The 18,410-nt window shown below is 38.9% G+C and overlaps 1 protein-coding gene across 1 annotated transcript in view; it reads left to right on the top strand.

Annotated features, from left to right (window-relative positions):
• Nucleotides 1-18,410, top strand: part of NMU (neuromedin U) — a 28,049-nt gene that overhangs the window by 132 nt on the left and 9,507 nt on the right. Inside the window, exons 2-8 of the mRNA XM_008572497.1 lie at nucleotides 6-66; nucleotides 4,914-4,972; nucleotides 10,922-10,969; nucleotides 14,477-14,536; nucleotides 15,935-15,964; nucleotides 16,059-16,109; nucleotides 17,671-17,745. Coding sequence (XP_008570719.1) covers nucleotides 6-66; nucleotides 4,914-4,972; nucleotides 10,922-10,969; nucleotides 14,477-14,536; nucleotides 15,935-15,964; nucleotides 16,059-16,109; nucleotides 17,671-17,745 — 384 coding nt within the window. The remainder of the gene's footprint in view (nucleotides 1-5; nucleotides 67-4,913; nucleotides 4,973-10,921; nucleotides 10,970-14,476; nucleotides 14,537-15,934; nucleotides 15,965-16,058; nucleotides 16,110-17,670; nucleotides 17,746-18,410) is intronic.

Here is an 18,410-nt window from a genome sequence, read left to right as displayed (position 1 = left end):
GACAGGCGGCCGCGGCGTCCCCGCTCCTGCTGCTGCTGCTCGCCTGCTGCGCGGGCGCCTGCCGAGGTAGGACAGCCCCGCGCCTCCCCGGTCCTGCCACGGGCGCTTCTCGCGCCTCCCCGGTCCTGCCACGCGCGCTTCTCGCGCCTCCCCGCTGCTGCACCCACCTCCCCCTCGGGTTCTTGCCCTTGACGACAGGCGAGGGTCGCCGTCCCGGGGCAGCCAGAGGCGCAGGCGCGGGTGACCTGGCTCGTGCGCTTTCCCCAGGCCCGGAGCGTTGGCGCCCAGCCGAGAGCCGGTGCGGAGCGGGCTGCGGTTGTTGGAAACTTATCGGGCTCCACTAGAGTCGTGACTTCCAGCCCCCGTGGCCCAGGGGTAACGGGAATTAAAATAGTGAAAATTAAAATGCTTTCCCTTTGATTGCAATTATGGGAGGGTTTGATGGTTGAAGCAAAACAAGAGGGAGATGGATACTTCACTTGCCGATGCGAGGTAAGCTTGGGAGAGTGCTCAGCTCTCAGGTGAGTGAGCTTGTGTTCTGTTCAGATAACCCCAGACAGTGAGCCGGACTCCATTCTAGCCGTTGAGAAGGGAAAAGAGTGGGCTCTGTGCCTCGTAGGTTTCCAGGCACCAGATCAGGAAAAGGAATGCAGACTTAATCAGTACACAAAGTTGGAGAGGCAAACGTGCAACCCGGGCTTTCAGGCGGTGCTACGGCTAAGGCCAATGAAGACAGAGGCGGTTTGATAACAGGGACGTCCTGAGCTTGATTTAGAGGAAAGAAATAGGAAAAGCAAGGTCAGAGAGTGAAGTCTGAAGCTTCGGGGACAAGGCAGAGCAGAGCGCAAACGTACCAGTGGACGATCACTTCCCTGGTTCTCTAAAGGTTACCTGTCCAGGTACTTGGGGGGACCATCATTCGTCCTTGAGCTCTTCTGAGTCAGGGGCCCATCCAGTGCCAGCCACTGCTCTGCTACCGCCATGAATTTTCTAGCTTGACATCAGGTTCTCTTAGCTTCCTTCTGCTCTCCTGTCAGTGACATAAAAGTGGGCAGACTGTTTCGTCATTGTTCAGAAAACTGGGGACTTAAAAATCACAACTGCACAGACCTTGCAGAGCGCGTAGCCCAGCCCTCAGTTAGAGATGGGGAAACAGAGGCTATCATTCTTTTCCTACTCTATTTATTTTTAGTGCTCTTCTTTCATTGTTTTGATTTTTCCTGGGTGGTTGTGAGCATGTGTGTGTGTGAGAGTGAGTGGGGCTCCCCTGCTTGAAAAGGAAGGAAATTTGGCTTTGAAATCTAGGCAATCAGAAGCTAGCAGACCTAAGCCTTCTCCACGTAGCCAGTAGTGAAACAACATGACTTATGCAAGGTAAATGTTCATCCTTTTCAATTTTAAATTTGTTATGGTAAAATTAGGATGGTTATCTTTACCTTCTTAAGGAAGCAGATAATAGTTTTAAAAGTAAAGAAAATGTGCACATGCTATATGCTGCCGTGATTTTTGCATGGGTGGGAGATAACAACTGCGTGGGGAGGGGTTCAGGCTGCTGGTGATTGAGCAGTAACTATGGAAGGCAGCAGCTGGTTCCTAAAAAAAAAAACGAGACTTGGGTTTTATTTCCAAAAGAGCATATCTGCTGGCTAGCTGACCAGTCGTCTCATCAATATTCCTAATATTTTTCAGGCAAAAGGATGAGACGCCTCCTTCACTACCCAGAGACCCCCCAGACTGTCATTTTATTTCTTCTTTCCCCTTCAGACCTGTTCTTAATACCAAAAAACTAATTTTATCTCTGTAAAAATGTCGTGGATAGGGGAGAAGATAAATATACTTTGTGATCTGCCCTGGTCCTGAGTCCCTAATGATGGCACTGGGAGGACACATGACATACATAAGTGAAACTAGAGATAGTCTACAAGATCACTTAGTATGCAAGATGTAACTGGGTGTATCTAAAAACAGCAAATGTCACAAAGCCAGAAGAAAGTAAAAGAGTGTCAATAAGTGTCGCATCCTCGGCAAAAAATGAATTAGCAGAACATCCAATACAATGAGAAGATAAAGGGCCAGGCATAGGTTCGGTAGATGGAAACAGTTTACTATTAAGAAAACATTGTGGAAGTAAAGGAGGAAATTTCCTGTAAGAGGAACACATTTTGTATATCTGCAGCAAACTATCACTTGATTTTGCCTGTGACAATAAGTGATCAAATGCCCAAGACTAAATTAGAGTATCTTTTCCTACCCCAGTCCCTTGCTCATTGAATAATTCTTAACTTTCAGTCAGGAGTAATGATTTCTCACTTTCCCACTCCTACACTGGTTAGGTACTAGCAATGAGAAAAGAAAATTGGAATCACTTTTAGAATAATCAGATCTGTTTTTCTTTCTCTTACACATGGTGTGTTTACAGATGTAAAAGTTGTCTGTCCATATTATTTGCATCAAGTATATTGTATAAGATTGAAGATTTCACTTTATTGGATAGCACTGAAGTATATATAAATATCTCAATGAAACCGATCAAAAACAGTGCAGTTTTTGTGATGTAGAAGATAGTGGCACTGTCTGAAAATATGGAAAATAACCTAAATACTGCTCTTTGGTATCATCCAGGCATCTTGGAAGGAAAATCACATCAACACTAGTTAACCAACAAAGGTAAAAAAAAAAAATTTCCCTTTACATTTGAGTTCAGTCATAGGATATCAGTGGATATTAGTGGTTTTCTATAAATTATAGAAAAATATATATATTTTTTATTTTGGCCTCTTTAGTCTTTTTACCCTGAGACTGTATTTACATGTTTTGTGGAAGGGCAACAAAGTACCCCTTTTTGATTTTACGTAAGTGCTTGGGACTAAGTTAGGCATAATGGCAATTTCTGAGTGGCCTGTGCAAGCTTGGGACATGGAAGGAGGCAAACTCTCAATGGTCTTGGTGAGGCAGTGTGGCCCAATGCAGTAAAGTAGAGGTGGAAGCTTCAACTTTTACTGGTGGGTGGGGGATGGTCAGGAGTTTAAGAATATGAAATGGCATTCTTTAAGCAGGAATGCCCTGTCCAACAATCTCATTTAGTAAGATCACCAGGTGCTTTATATGAAAATTGGAGAAGCACGGCTTTATCCCTTCCTGAAGACAGAATGAGCTCAGAGTGTGATCCTCCAGACAACTGTGACTTTGGGATATATGTTTGTGGTAGGGTGGGAAATACATAATTGAGAAGTGTGTAAGATTGTTTACCCACCTTGAGTAGTTGTCCCATGAAAGGGGGATTCAAGTTCTGAAATAAATCAATTCTCTACTACGGACTACATGACCCCTGTAAGTTATTTCAAATATTCAGTACCTCAGAAAATATAGTTAATTACAGGTAATATTAGAGTTTAAATGGAATAACAGTAAAAACTTGTGTGAACTCAAGGCAAGACTTGACTAAAAAATGGTAGAATTAGGGAAGAAAGTTATATCAGGATTTGGAGTCAGCCAGACTTGGTTTGAAACCTGCCTCTGCTATGTATCTTTTTAGGTGACCTTAGACAAATTACTGAATCCCTCCTTCCTACAGTTTCCTCATCTTAAAACGGGAATAATAATCATCATCATCATCATCATCATAATATCTGTCTTGAGAGGTTGGTAGCATAGTATCTGGTGTCCAGTAATGCTCAATCAGTGTTAGTAGGTACTATTTTATTATTATTTTTTAAAAAGTTCTCTTCCTTAAGCCTATTTTTTAAAGTGTTTAATTTTGCTACATGTTAAATCTTAAAAAAAATTTACAGCCTTTTAGTTCAGGACATTTTCTTGATTTTGGTAAAGATAAATGTAATGTTTCTTGATTTTGGTAGAGATAAATGTAATTTTTCTTGATTTAGTAAAAATAAATGTATACCTATAAGAAAATAAATATTAATTATATTTAAATAGTCATAAAAAACTGAAAACACTGAGACAATATAAATAAATTTCATAGTATGAATTAGAAAATTAAACCAAGGAGAAAATATTATTTTAGAGGTTGGAAGCTAGGTAACATTTTTATTTCAATAATAATTAAGGCCCTAACAAGTAATCCTTTTTTAAAAAAATTTTTGTTGTAATATAATTTATATACTGTAAAATTCACCTGTTTTAAAGATACAATTCAGTGATTTTTTAGTAGACTCAGAATTGTGCAGCTATCATAATACAATTTTAGAATGTTTCCATCAGCCTCAAAAGATCTGTTATGTCCATTTACAATCAATCTCCATTCTGACCACTAGCCTCAGGTAGCTATTAATTTTTCTATTATAGATTTGCCTTTTATAGACATTTCACTTAAAAGATCTGTTATGTCCATTTACAATCAATCTCCATTCTGACCACTAGCCTCAGGTAGCTACTAATTTTTCTATTATAGATTTGCCTTTTATAGACATTTCACTTAATTGAATCATACAATATTTGGTCTTTTATCTGGCTTATTTGATTTACTATAATGTTTCTGAAGTTTATCCATGTTATAGCATATGTTGTTTAGTTTATTACTTTTTATGCCTGATTAGTATTTCATTGTATGGATATACCACATTTTGTTTAACTCTTCACCAGTTGATGGACATTTGGATTGTTTCTACTTTGAGCTAGTGTGAATAATGCTGCTATAAACATCTGTGTACAAGTTATTATGTAGATATATAAGTAATGTATTCTTGAGAGTAATGTCTTTGTAATGTTATTAATGTTCATTTAATAATTATGTCTCCTTGTACTAAGTCAAATGCTGAAATATCTACTTGAAATAGGTGGGCAGTGATATATGGTAAAAATTGAGAAATGGCATCTGAAAAAGGATTATATATAGATACTTGATTTCAGAAAAAACATTATAAAATTAACACATGCATATAACTTATTTTTAGGTTTTCCAATGTTACCTCAAGGATTACAGCCCGAACAAGAACTACAGTTGTGGAATGAGGTAAAGAATTATTCTCACACAAATGAGTGGAAACTTTACCTTTCTTTGAAATTAAAATAATATAATTGAGCTTTGGGGCAACTATGATTTTACCAATATTCTGATGTCGTACTATTCAGACATAACATTCAGAATTATTATTTCTATTAAATAAAAGAGAAGGAAAGATGAAATGAAATAAAGGTACAGTAAATGGTAAAGTAAGAAGGTAGAAATAAGTTCTAATAAAAGCGTAGTTACAGTAAATGTTAATGTGCTATAATATACCACTTAAAAGACAGGAAGGGATTTTCAGATTGGATTTTTTCTTTTTTTAAAATTTTTATTGAATCAAAATTGATTATACATATTTTTGGGGTTCAACATTGAGATATGTTGAACAAATCAATATTACTAGCATATATACTGTTACAAATCATAATTATTCTTTATGTTCCTTGTCCAATCCCCCCATCCTTCTTTCCCTCCCCACTCCCCTCTAATCACCCTAGATTTCTTCTCTCCCTCTGAAAGAATAATGGTTACTCTGTTGATTTGCTGCCCAAATGATCTGTCCAATGCTGAGAGGCATGGCCAAGTCCCCCAATACTATCATAGAGCAGATGTCTCTTCCATCACTATGAAGTGGGCTCTGTGGAGACAGACATCCTTCTCCTTTCAGATGTCTCTGCTGGTGAATTGCCTTGTGTCAACTCACTCCCGTGGCTGGCAGACCATCTGTGTGGTGGTTGTGGCATCTAGCCACCTTTGCAGCAGCCATGGTTATCGTGGTGGCTGTGGTGGGCCACCCACATGGAGGAGATGTTTTTGGCCTGCTCTGTGGTGCTGGCAGTGTGCCGGGTTGTGGAGAATGTCTGATCCCTGGTTCCATGCCCTGGGTCTCCCAGTGGGTCCCCAGGCGCTGGCATCATGTGCCTGGTTGTGGGAGGGGGGTCTGGTCCCCTTCTCCATGCCCCAGATCCCTGGGCAGGCCCCGAGGTGCTGGCGAGGGGTGCCTGGTTGTGGGAGGGGGGTCCAGTCCCCCTCTCCATGCCTCAGGTCCATGGGCAGGCCCCAAGGCACTGGTGCAGTGTTCCTGGTTGTGGGAGACGGGTCTGGTCCCTTTCTCCACACCCTGGGTCCCAGCACAGGCCCCGAGGTGCTGGCACAGGGTGCCTGGTTTTGGGAAGGGGATCCAGTCCCCTTCTCCATGCCCCGGGTCCCAGGGCAGGCCCCAAGGTGCTTGCAGAGTGTGCCTGGTTGTGGGAGGGTGGCCCGGTTTCCTTCTCCATGCCTCGGGTCCTTGGGTGGGCCCTGAGACACTGTCACAGCATGCCTGGCTGTGGGAAGGGGGTCCGGTCCCTGGATGCTAACCCTGGGTCCCCAGGTGGGCCCCTAGGCATTGGTGATGTGCCTGTATGTGGGAGTGGGGTCCAGTCCCTGGCTCTAATCCTCGGGTTCCTGGGTGGGGCCCCAAGGTGCTGGCAGTGTGAGTGGTTGTCGGTGGGGGTCCTGCCCCTGGCTCCATGCCTCATGTCCCCTGGTGGGCCCCAAGGCATTCGTGGTGTGCCTGGGCCAGAACTAAGTTTTTGTCCTTTGCTTGCCTCTAACACAGGGGAACTTCCTGTGGGAACCAGTACTTGAGCTGTGTGGTTTAGCTAAATTGCTGCCTTGCTGCTGTTTCCTTAGGGAAGACTTTTTGTGCAGTTCAGGGGTTATTGGTTGACCTTACAGGTACTTCTGGCTCTCCAGATACTCAGTGCACCTGGGTTGTGTAGAAACTCTGATCTGGGCCTGAGTTTTTCATCGAACTGCATTCCCAAACGTTCTCCTCTGAGCGGTCCTGTGCTGATTGGGGGGCGGATAGGCTGTCCTTGCTGCGTCCCAGTGTTTCTAATTGCATCTGTGGTTCTGCCTTTCCTGCCTGTGTATGGAGCCATCTAGAAGTGCCTGGGAGTAAATGTCCCCACCCCTGAGAGTAGCCCTCAATTGGTGACCGAAGAGAATTGGTGGACAAATACCTTAGTTGCCTCAACTCTCAGTTGGGATAACTCTGAGAAGTGTTCTACACTGTCTTCCAGAGTTCCTCAGACAGATTGAGCCCCAGTTATTCACAGTGGTAACCTGCTCGAAAACATACCCTTTATTGGATTCCTTTTCTTCCCTTTTTACTTCTCCACTCTTCTCCCAGTACATCTTGGATCATCTTTGAAATGATCTGCTTGCGTTCACATCCTTATTGCAAGGTCTTTTTCTGGGGAGAACCCAACCTAAGGCAGATATACACACACATAAAATTAACCTACAATAAAAAATAACATTAAAACTTAATGGGGGAAAAACAGATTGGCAAATGAGGGTTGAGAAACTGGCTTGCAGTGTGGAGGAAAATGGGATGCAGATGGATTAAAGACCTAAATATAAAGGGTGAATTATATAGTTAATAGAAGATAATGTAGAACAATATCTTTGTGAGCTAGGAGCAGGAAAACTTCTTAAACAAAACTTCAAATATGAGGGTATTTCAATAAGTTCATGGAAAGATTCATATTGTCTTTTAAATCTATTTTTCCACAAACTTTTTGAAGTACCCTTATATTAATCATAAGGCCAAAAATATAATGAATTGGATTACATTAAAAGTAAAGATTTCTGGGCCGGCCCGGTGGCGCACTCAGTAGAGTGCGGCGCTTGGGAGCGTGGCGGTGCTCCCGCCAAGGGTTCGGATCCCATATAGAGACCGGTCCGATCACTGGTTGAGCGCGGTGCAGGTGCGACACTGAGGATTGTGATCCCATTGCCGGTCGCGGTATGGGCACGACACTGAGGGTTGCGATCCCGTTACCAGTCACGAAAAAAGACAAAAAGGGAAAAAAAAAAAAGTAAAGATTTCTTTCTACAAAGGATTCCATGGAAAAGGTAAAAGCCTTTGAAAGAAGATATTAACAATGTCTAGTACTGATAAGGGATTGCTTTTCTAGAATGTGTAAGACACTATCAAATCAAATGGATATAGTTCATAATCCTAGATTAAAATAGTCAAAAGGATTAGAACAGACAATCTATAAAAGAGGAAGCCCAAAAGCCCAACAAGGATATAAAAAGATACTCAAATTTATTAATAACAATAAAATGTAAATTAGGACGATAAAGAAAGGTCACTTTCCACCCATTAGACTGGCAAAAAATTGGAATCTATTTAATGGCAAGTTTTAGCATGGATGTAGGGTATACAAACCCTCGTGCATTGCTGGTTAGAGTGTCAACTGGAGCCTTCTGGAAAACCTAGAGAGCCCTATGATCCAGCATTCCCTCTCCTGAGTATAGAGCCCAAAGATATTCTACAGATGCATATGCAGAGAAAATAGTAATCATACCAGGACATTGATTACAGCTTTGTTTATAATGGAAGGAATTGGGGGGGGGACCCATCTGTCCATCACTGGGGAGTAGATAGGCAATATGTGGTGGGTATACATTATAGAGTACTCTACAACAGTTAGAAACAACATACCCGATGTACACCCAGCAACATGGATAGATCTCAAAGGATAGTGGTAAGTGAAAAAAAGGTAAGAAAAATACCATACATGCACAAAAAAAGCAATACAGAATTTACAAAAACATATGCAAATGGAGGATACATATCAAATACATTAGAAGAGTTGCCTATAGGAGGATGGAATGGGAGTAAGAATTGGAAATATGAAAAAGAATAAATAAATAAGTAAAATGTAGCTAATGATGATAGTGAGCTATGAACCGAGGAGAACACCCTTTGTACCTAGGCCACCCCCAACAAAATACATAAGGGAAAAGATGCCAAGTACAAAACAGTTTTTAATAGTATAGAAGTTCATAGTCTATTATAATGGTCTTTGCCTTAGTAGAATATCAGAATACATGCTGGAAATGTAAACAACATTAAGAATGATTTAGACAACGTGTATTAATGTATAATACATAAACATTTATTTTAGCTAGGAATCATCTATATTTCCAGGGAAATTCTGTGGGAAAATATTTTAGATGATAATTCTGGAAGAAAATCAGAGTTGTGAAAGCACTATAAATTCTTTTACATAAAAAGATATTTTAAAAACTTAAGATGCTGAAAACATATAGTTAATTTTTCTACTTTATTTTTAAAAAGTTACAGACACTAGAAACTCATATTTTCCTAGCCTTATCTAGAGACCTAACCATTTTCAAATTGATTCACCAAAGAACTACAGAGTTCTCAAAAGCAGTTCATGGCACTTGAAACCATTAGAGCCATTACCTGAGTGAAAAGAACAAATTCTCACCCAAATGGAAAGTGGGGAGCAGTGTTATGCCTTTCAAAGAAAAGAGAACAAAGACTGAAAAGCTTTGCAGGTGTCTCCTAATTTGATTAATTGTTTTTTTATTCTGATGTTTTTATTCAAGTGATGTTGATGCACTGATTAGTTAGTCCTGGGTTTCAAGGGTTCTATGTTCTTGGACACAGGCCACCTCAAATAGATGGGCCAACTGGCCTTTGCCCTTGAATGTGTAATGTCTTCAGATAACTACACACTGCAAAAAGGGCAGGAGGAACCACTTTCTCCTGAGCTACTAAAGCAAACATGAGAACCTTTGGGGATGATGTATTAAGCACTGGTCAAAATTCAGAGCTTAAAAGGGTATCTTTTTGGCTTTTCCCCTCTCAGTTTTCTTCCTTTTTATTTTTTTCACAAGTTCAAGTTAATTTAATTAAAGAATTTTTATTGAAAACTTATTCTGGGCAAGTTATATGTGACATAGCCCCTGCCCTCAAGAAGTTTGTCACTGTGTGTGTACATGGGTGTGTGTCTTTGTATCCATGATTCTGGGTTTGTGTGGCATGGAAGAGGGAGCAGGTGGGTGGGCACAAGGGACGAGTAAAATAAAACAATTCCCAAGTTTTGGTGATGTATAGAGAAGATGACAGGTTCTGTGAGAATAGAAAGGAGTAAGACATAAGCTTATGCTTTGCTGTAATGTTGTTTACCTTGGTTATTTTCTAAATTAGAGAATCATATATTTTAGGACATGTTCAACTTGGAAGCAATTAGGAGCTTGAGAAATTACAACTGAAAAGTACAATAATCCTCCCCTTCAGTTTGATGTGAGAATAAGATTTAAGTTTAACTGATCGACAAAGAATTCTGGGACTGGAAGGGGTCTCTACGATGTTATGCCATTAACAGGACTCAATCTACATCATTCCAGACTAACGAGAATCAGTACCATTTTTTTCCAGTCCCATTTTAAAAGGCCACCAAAGAAATAAATGCCATAAACAACTCCAGATATCCAGCTTAGTGCTTAACTTCTCAGCACAGATTTTTTATGATTAATATAAATCTTATACTACAGTTTAAAGTCTCTCAAGCTTTCGGTTTAGGATAGAGGCTGAGAATAGCTAGTTGCTGACTGTAGTTCAATAAATCTTCATTATAAAATAGAACTCTTTTATAGAGTTCTGGTAGAGAATTGGTGGATTGCCTAGGCTGTTTTAAGAGTTTTTCCTGTATGCTGTTTATCATGCTATTATCATGTTAATTTAGATGACATTAGATTCATGTGTAGTAAGTAAATAATAAATAATAACCACGTGATAACTGAAGGTGCTCCTTAATTTCAAGGCCAGTCTTTAGTTACTTCTCACATTTTTCAGGCTGAATAACACCAGGAGTTCTTTCCCTCGATGTTTGAGTCATCTTTATACTCTGTGATGATCCCTATCAACTGTTGTTGGGGACATGCACGCCTGTGGCTGGGAGTGAATCTTGGGGAAATCCCAATTCCAGTACTTTCTTATAGTTTTAGAGCCTCCTCTCTTCCAAATCCAGAGTCTTCAGCTATCATGAAACTTTGATGAATTTTATATACGTAACTTGACTTTGTCAAATCTACTTTCTATTTTGTCTACTTCCAGGATGTAACTGACATTTTTGTTTTCTACAGATAGATGATGCTTGTTCCTCTTTTCTGTACATTGATTCCCAGCCTCAGGTAACTTCAATTAGAAGTGTTTTATAATAATGTAGGCATTTTATGTAGTGGTGAAATTCTCCATTTTTCCCGTTGGACCTTTATGGACTCAATAAAGCATGTCCATATATTAGATATTATTACATCATCTGCAGGTAATAATCAATACTATGGGCTTATGTTGTAGAGTGCTAGGACTTTTATCTCTAAATAAAATGGATTTACAGTTAATATACAAGAATTTTAGAAATTATGGTATGTCAAATTAAAATGCTAATTTCACAATCAAATTCTGTGTTAAATTAAAAATACTGTATGTATCACTGTATTTGGGGGCTAATATCCTATCCCCCAATTGAGTTTGAAACCCACCGGCAGGAAAATTTATGTCAGACTTATGGAGATCAAAGTATCATCATTAGAACTGAAAAGTCAATTCGTGAATGTGGCTTTAGATATGATGCCAAGTGTGTCTGCTAACACTGCTCCCAGAATTAAACTTGCTTGCAAGTCTCAGACAGTGACTCTTGGCTTCCCACCAGTCAGGTTCCCAGCCACAGGGCAGAGACCAGACAAGAACAGCCAGCCAGAGTGCCTCCCTACGAGGAAAGAATTGAACTGAGCATGCCCAACTTCCCCCTCCCAATTCACCTATCAGAGAGCTCACTTCTCTAACCATAGGAAAGGGTTAAAGAGAGGGATAGAGAGAGGGGTCAGGAGTGCTAGTCTAGCTCCTCTGCATGGAAACATGAGGAGTGGGAAATAGTGTGTTCTGCTTACATTGTCTTTACTGGATGCTGCTACTTCTGTCTACAGCTCTATGAGAGCAGGGAGAGCAGAGTTAGTCTTCGTATCTTGACTTTCTTATTCAGTACCACTAGTCTCTTGAGAATAGGGCTCAGTCGAGGCTCCTGGCTTTGTCTTTCAGAGCCATCAGCTGTGTGTGGGGGGCGTACTTCGTACATAGTCTGGCCAAGGTGCCCAGGCTCCTGTCTCCACAGTCCTTCCAGAATGTTATCCTGCTGGTGTGAAGAGGCACCCTTGTATAGTGCTATATCTCTCCTGCCTCAAACCAATCTGCAGATTGCAGAGAATCACCTGCAGAGAGTTACAGGCATTATATAGTACTGCAAGACCAAGATCACAATAGATGACATTTTTGGACACTATCTCAAATTACTTGAGGAGCATTGATGGATGTATAACATGAGATGGATATTAATCAGCATACAAGCATTTATATTGTATTTAAAATTCAGGAACATACTCAGAATGACTTTTATTTCTATAGTACTAGGAGGATGAATTTTAAAGTACTCACTTAAACCCCATAGATCAAGATAAACTAACCTTTTATAGAATTTCAGTACTGTGCACCTTTTAAGAAAAGCTTGGTAAATTTACCCTTTGAATGTTTCATATTTATAATGTAAATTGTAATACAATTTGATACATTTTTAAAACATCATTAAATTTCACAGTAACTTATTATTTATGTGATTATCTGAACAGTGCTTTAAAACATTTTTACCAAATAGAAAATGAAGGATCTTTAAGGTCTATATATAAAAAAAATTAAATTAAAAATTTCATATATGAAAAATCTTCAAAGTACAGTTGAGAATAATAGCTTCTGGTAAAGAGGAGCTGGAGAAAATGCATTTGTTCTGAAACTTTTTCAGTCAAATTGCCAAGCCTCATCTGGTCTAGAAACTGTTTTCTAAGGAAAAACAACTCGTATATGTGAACTTATTCTTCTTCAAATTGAGATATATCTTTGACACATGACATCACTAGATATTTTCTTTTTGTTGTTTTGTATTTTTTAGCATTTCAAAATGGACCAAAAAAGGAAGTTTAGGGACTTTATTTCCAGATTTTGATGGAGTGACCTGTGTACCCAGCCCTGAAGCAGAACAAGTGAGAAAGGATGTATCAGTGTTCACACTCTGCTTTTTCTCTCATCCAACTCCCAGCTACAGGCATAACAGGCAATACTAGTGTGGCACAGGAATATCTACAGGTCAGAAGACCTAACTCCTAGGCCACACTCTACCAGCTACTAGCCATGTGTGGTATTGGGCAAGTCTCTTAAAACTTCATTTCCTCAATACATGAAAATAACAATTTCTGTCTTATATAACTTACAGTTGTGTTTAATGACAGAATGCAAATTATGTATATGAAAATGTTTGTAATTTGTTGAAGCACTATATAAATTTGAGCCATTATTAATAAATATCACAACGATTTGCATCGCAGGCAAACAAATGGAATGAAGAGAACAAAGCAGATCTCTGCTGCTAGGAAGGATGCATAGAGAAACTATGTCTCAACTCTAATTGTATCCCTAACCATAATCAACCATGTTAAGTATGCATCGTTGTTCAAAGGGTGAGAATATCGGTGTCCCTGAACAATCCTTTTCATGTATCTTCTAAATTAAGAGTTGTATCCCTAACCATAATCAACCATGTTAAGTATGCATCGTTGTTCAAAGGGTGAGAATATTGGTGTCCCTGAACAATCCTTTTCATGTATCTTCTAAATTAAGAGTAATACAAGCTATAAAGCAAATCTAAGAACTCTACCTACATTTAATCCTTCCAAGAACACTCTGCAGTGATGTCATCCCTGATTTATGGCTGAAGAAACTGATGTTTAGAGAGGTTAGGTATCCAGCCCAAGATAACACAGCTCATAAAGAGTAGAAATGGAATTTGCACTGTAGAGATGCAGGCTGCCCAACTTCATAGCCCATGCTTTTAACCACTAATTATAGTGCCCCCACCGTTCCCCCTCTTTGTTACTTCCAAAATACATTTGTTAAGCAATCAATTGTTTATGGTATTACCATGCTAAATTCTGTGCAAAGCAAGTTTTGCCCCTGCTTGTCCATTTGTGCTGTTCCTTACCACGCCCAGCTGGCTGCTAACCACAAGGAGCCCTGCCCTACTTCTGTGCTCAATCTTTGAAAAACCTGATCCTGGGGTGTGCAGTCAGCACCTGGAAGGGTGGTACTCAGATTAGGTGCACCGTGCATGGCTTCCTCTCCTCCAGTTCCCATTGTCTGCGAGCAGTTGCAAGATTTTCAAATTAGCCAATAATGAGTAATATTCAGCTAGGCTCACAGCTTTGGCATGTAGATGCAGATTTTGCTACAAGCTGGGAAGAATAATCCCTCTTTTGGCATTGCCCTGATTACTCTGTCATAGAATTTCATGATATCTTAGGAAGTGCTGAAAACTCTGTATCTGCACCACAGTGGAAGCCTTCATCCTTGCCTGTATACAGTACATAACATTTTTTACCTGGTTGGAAGGAAGTTTTTATTTTTAGCAGCCAACTTTGTGTCATGAGAGAAATAAAGGGATTCCAACAGTTTCAATGGTCTACAAGAAGGATTTTTTTTCACAAGAAGGTAGTTGGCTTATATATCCTTGTGCTCATAACATTTCACAGTTGTATCTTCTATGCAAATATTGTTCAAGCAGAAGCATAGCTTGTATATCTTCTCATTTCCATCAGGCATCCAGTGCACTGGAGGAGCTGTGCTTTGCAATTATGAGGATTCTACCAAAGCCTCAGGTAAGGTTGAAATAGTGTTTTATTTATAGGCAAAAACTGCCCCAAAATTTCTTGGACTTCCTCCTGGAAGAAAATATGCCCAATTTAGGAAGTTATGTCAAGAGGGGGGAAGAAGAGAAATTGATTTCGGGTAAGAAGCAAATACTTCAGTTTCACTGATGTCTGAGAATTTAGGGTCATATTAATGGAGTTTATAATCATTTCATTAGGAAGTCATATGTCCCTCTCAAGTATAAAATGTGATCCAGTCTGATGAGAAGAATTTGGGGTTTTGTTGGCTCTGTTTCTCTCCTTGACTCATGCTACATTGGAGAACAGATGCATCTTTCCAGGCTGCTAAACATACCTTATGGCTTGGACATAAGGATATTATACTTTCTTAGAGAGTAGGACATTAAGAATGCAAAAAAGACAAACTGTATTGTCAATGTCAGTTTGAAAATTATATTCTTTTGTGTCTTTGTTTCTTATTAAAATTATTTGATCCTTCTGTGAGAACTTTTTGTTCTGAAGGGAGGATAGGTGGGAACTTGAAAAATAGCATAAGCACCACACCTCCTTTTATATTCTGTATCTTCTGGGTGAACTTATTTGACAATTGCTCTAGTAAAGGTAAGACCCTTAGGCTTAGCATTATGTTTTTCGTTCTCAATTCTAATCCAAACTGTGATCATTGGTATACTCTGATGTCCATACTTGCATATACAATAATTCAAAGAAAGAAACCTTGATAGTTTGAAAGTATATATGTTTTCCAAAACTAAATAAGCTGTGTTTGCAACTGTATATTTATCCATTGTTTTTAATGGCAACATTTTCCAGAAAACTTATTTGATTTTTTTTTTCTTAATTAAGGTAAAAGAAATGACAGTGGTATTTATCTATGATCTTCCTTTTGTATTCAAAGCAAATGAGAACAAGAAAGAACAAGAAAAAAGGAATGAGATGACTCTTTAAAAACATAAATTTTTGAAGAGAGAGGAATGTAGAAAAATTTATTGAAGAAAGCAAAAATAGCTCATAATCTTATTATTTAGTGACAAGTACAAATATTTTGATATGATTCTTTTAGTCTTTTTCTCTCAGTATTCCATTGTGATTATATCATAGTTTCCCAATCCAATAACTGTTGTACGTTTAGTATGTTTCCAATATTTTACTCTTATGAATAATGTTGTAGTAAAGATTTTTGTTCACATTTTTATTGTAAACAGTATTTAATTTCCTGCTTATTTTTAGAACAACAGATGCTTAACTAATTTCAGTTTGTATTTTATATATGTGTCATGTTTTAAATTATGATATAATTTTATAACAGTATAAATTGTTTACTTATATAATATATATCAGAATTTTATAATATGTATAATATAGTGATATATATATATCTTTCAATAGGAACAAGATGAAAAAGATAATACCAAAAGGGTAAGATGATTTTTATAAATATACACATTAAAAAATAATACAGGAAACCACTAATCTTTTATAGTAAAACTCATTACTTTTTTTAAAAAAACAGTTCTTATTTCATTATTCGAAGACACAGAAGTTGGGCAATTCAAATGTTGTGGTAAGTTGCAGAACCACTACTTATTAGTAATCACTATTATTTGTTTTAAAAAAAACACCTATTTTTGCAGTTTATCTACTAAGACTAGATCAAAATTCGGGTTTTTTTACTTTGAAAGTTTATATCTAGATGAACAAATGGAATTCAATATTTACTGTACATTTATTTTATATTTTAATAACTACATGTACATTAAATTTATTCATTTATTTATTCAATAATTATTTACTGAGTATCTACTATGTGCCAGGTGCAATTCTAGATACTAGAAATGTAGCAGTAAATGAAACAGAAAATTCAAAACATATTTTTTCAGGTGGTAATCAATGCAAAGGAGAAAGTTTCATTTAAAGGCATTTTAAGAATTATTTTTAAAGATGTCAAAAAGATTGTCAAAAATGTAATAAAATACAGCTAGAAATATCTTTTTCTATTCCTAAGATCTCCTTATTAGTAATTGGCCATTTAATATGAGAATTTACTTTGTAAGATTCAGAAACCAGTAAACTGAATTTAGTTCACCTCAAACATCATATGGTTTTAGTGGTAGTTTTTCTTTTTGTATGCATGGATTTAAAAAATGCTAACCAACCTACTTTGGTGTTTCAGTCTAGAATACTTAGTAATTATTTGACTATAATATTCTTTCTAAGCTTGTGATTTACTACCAGGAACCAATTTAGGGAATGAAGAGTATAGTGTGTTTTAAACATGTGCATACCGGTGGAAAGGTAACTGTAAACTAAAATTCAGTTTTAAATGTTTATCACATGGAATATTCTTATATACAAGGAATTGGAAGTTAGGTTATATTGGCTTTATACCAAATACAAGTTGAACTGGTTAACAGACAACCATTATATAGGGCTCAAACTAATCCATTTGATAAATAAATTTAATATTAGTGAGAAGTCACAATTCAAGCCATATCTTTTAAAAAATGCAACCATATCAGGTAGCTACATGTCTGAAGTGTGCTTTCATTTTCTCCTACTTGGCATGTTTACATTTTGAGAAACTGTATCTTAGTCACATTTTTCACTATCAAGAACACATTGTCATTTTTGTGTCTCCTGTTGTCTTGCTCCTTATGTTTCAGTTTTAAATATATAATTTATAAAGGAGATTACTGGACTGTGTTAGTGTGACCTTCCAGATAAACATGTTCATAATGGAAAACTGATACAGAGTTAGTTTCATCTGGCCCAAATCATTTTGAGTAAGTCTGGAAGCAGACAGACTGTTTTTTGCCTCTTGAAGATGCAATGAGAGGTTTTACTTGTGTGCAGCTGACGAGAGAGCCGAGGCCCTCAGGAAAGTGCGTCTTCAACAAGACAACAAAAATCCTAGCGTGGAGCTACCAAATTTTATTCCGTCTCTTGGCTTATTCTCCGCAGTTCTTTGAAGTATTCACAGAGGGCTGCCTTATATATTGTCTTCAATTTTCCTTTTTGTCTGGGACAAGTATAGTGGGGAAAAACAAAAACTGACAGGCAGCCGTGTTTATGCCCGATGCTGAGACGCCACTGTGCTCATCCTGTGTGTGTTCATGTCCTCTCAGTCGTCGGTCGTGCATCCGTTGCTGCAGCTCATTCCTCAACTGCAGGAGAGAAGAATGAAGAGGTTCAGAGTTCACGTATGTAATATAAACTGCACGCTTGCTCTGCCACTCTGTGTGGTCAGCCCTTTCTGTTAATTCCCAGTTGTGGTAGCTCATAAAATACTCTTCTTTGAGGATAAGCCCCACACTGACACCCAGGTAGCCAATGTAAGGGCATCTGTTTGCAGAGGTGTTTTCACACTCGGGAAGAAGAGAACTGTTCAGCCCCCCTATTCCCACTCCATATTACGTCCCTTCTAACTCAAGCTGGGGATGGTGAGGAAAGCTGGGATTATTCCCCCTTCCAAGGGCCATGATTCTCCCAGTGAGAAGACCTATTCTTGGTTTAAGAAAGGACACTGCAATGTGTCTGGTCGTTAGGTAGGAATAGGAGAACAAATAAAGGTCAATTTCCTGCCCTCTGTATCCAGGGTGGCAAGCTTTTTTTTTTTGTCTTTTGTCTTTTTTTCCGTGTCCGGCAACGGATCGCAACCCTCAGTGTTGCCCCCGTACCGGACCGGGGACCGGCAACGGGATCGCAAGCCTCGGCGTTGCTCCCGCGCCTCGCTCAGCCAGTGAGCGGGAACCGGTCTGCATATGGGATCCGAACCCTCGGACGGGAGCGCCACCGCGCTTCCCAAGCGGCGCACTATCCAGTGCGCCACTGGGCCGGCCCGTGTGGCAAGCTTTTTGTGCAAGGA

Source organism: Galeopterus variegatus, unplaced genomic scaffold (assembly GCF_000696425.1).
Source record: "Galeopterus variegatus unplaced genomic scaffold, G_variegatus-3.0.2 Scaffold793, whole genome shotgun sequence".
In the NCBI taxonomy this organism is placed as follows: domain Eukaryota; kingdom Metazoa; phylum Chordata; class Mammalia; order Dermoptera; family Cynocephalidae; genus Galeopterus; species Galeopterus variegatus.
The sequence above is the reverse complement of the archived record's forward strand: the minus strand, read 5'-3'. Positions and strand labels throughout refer to the sequence as shown.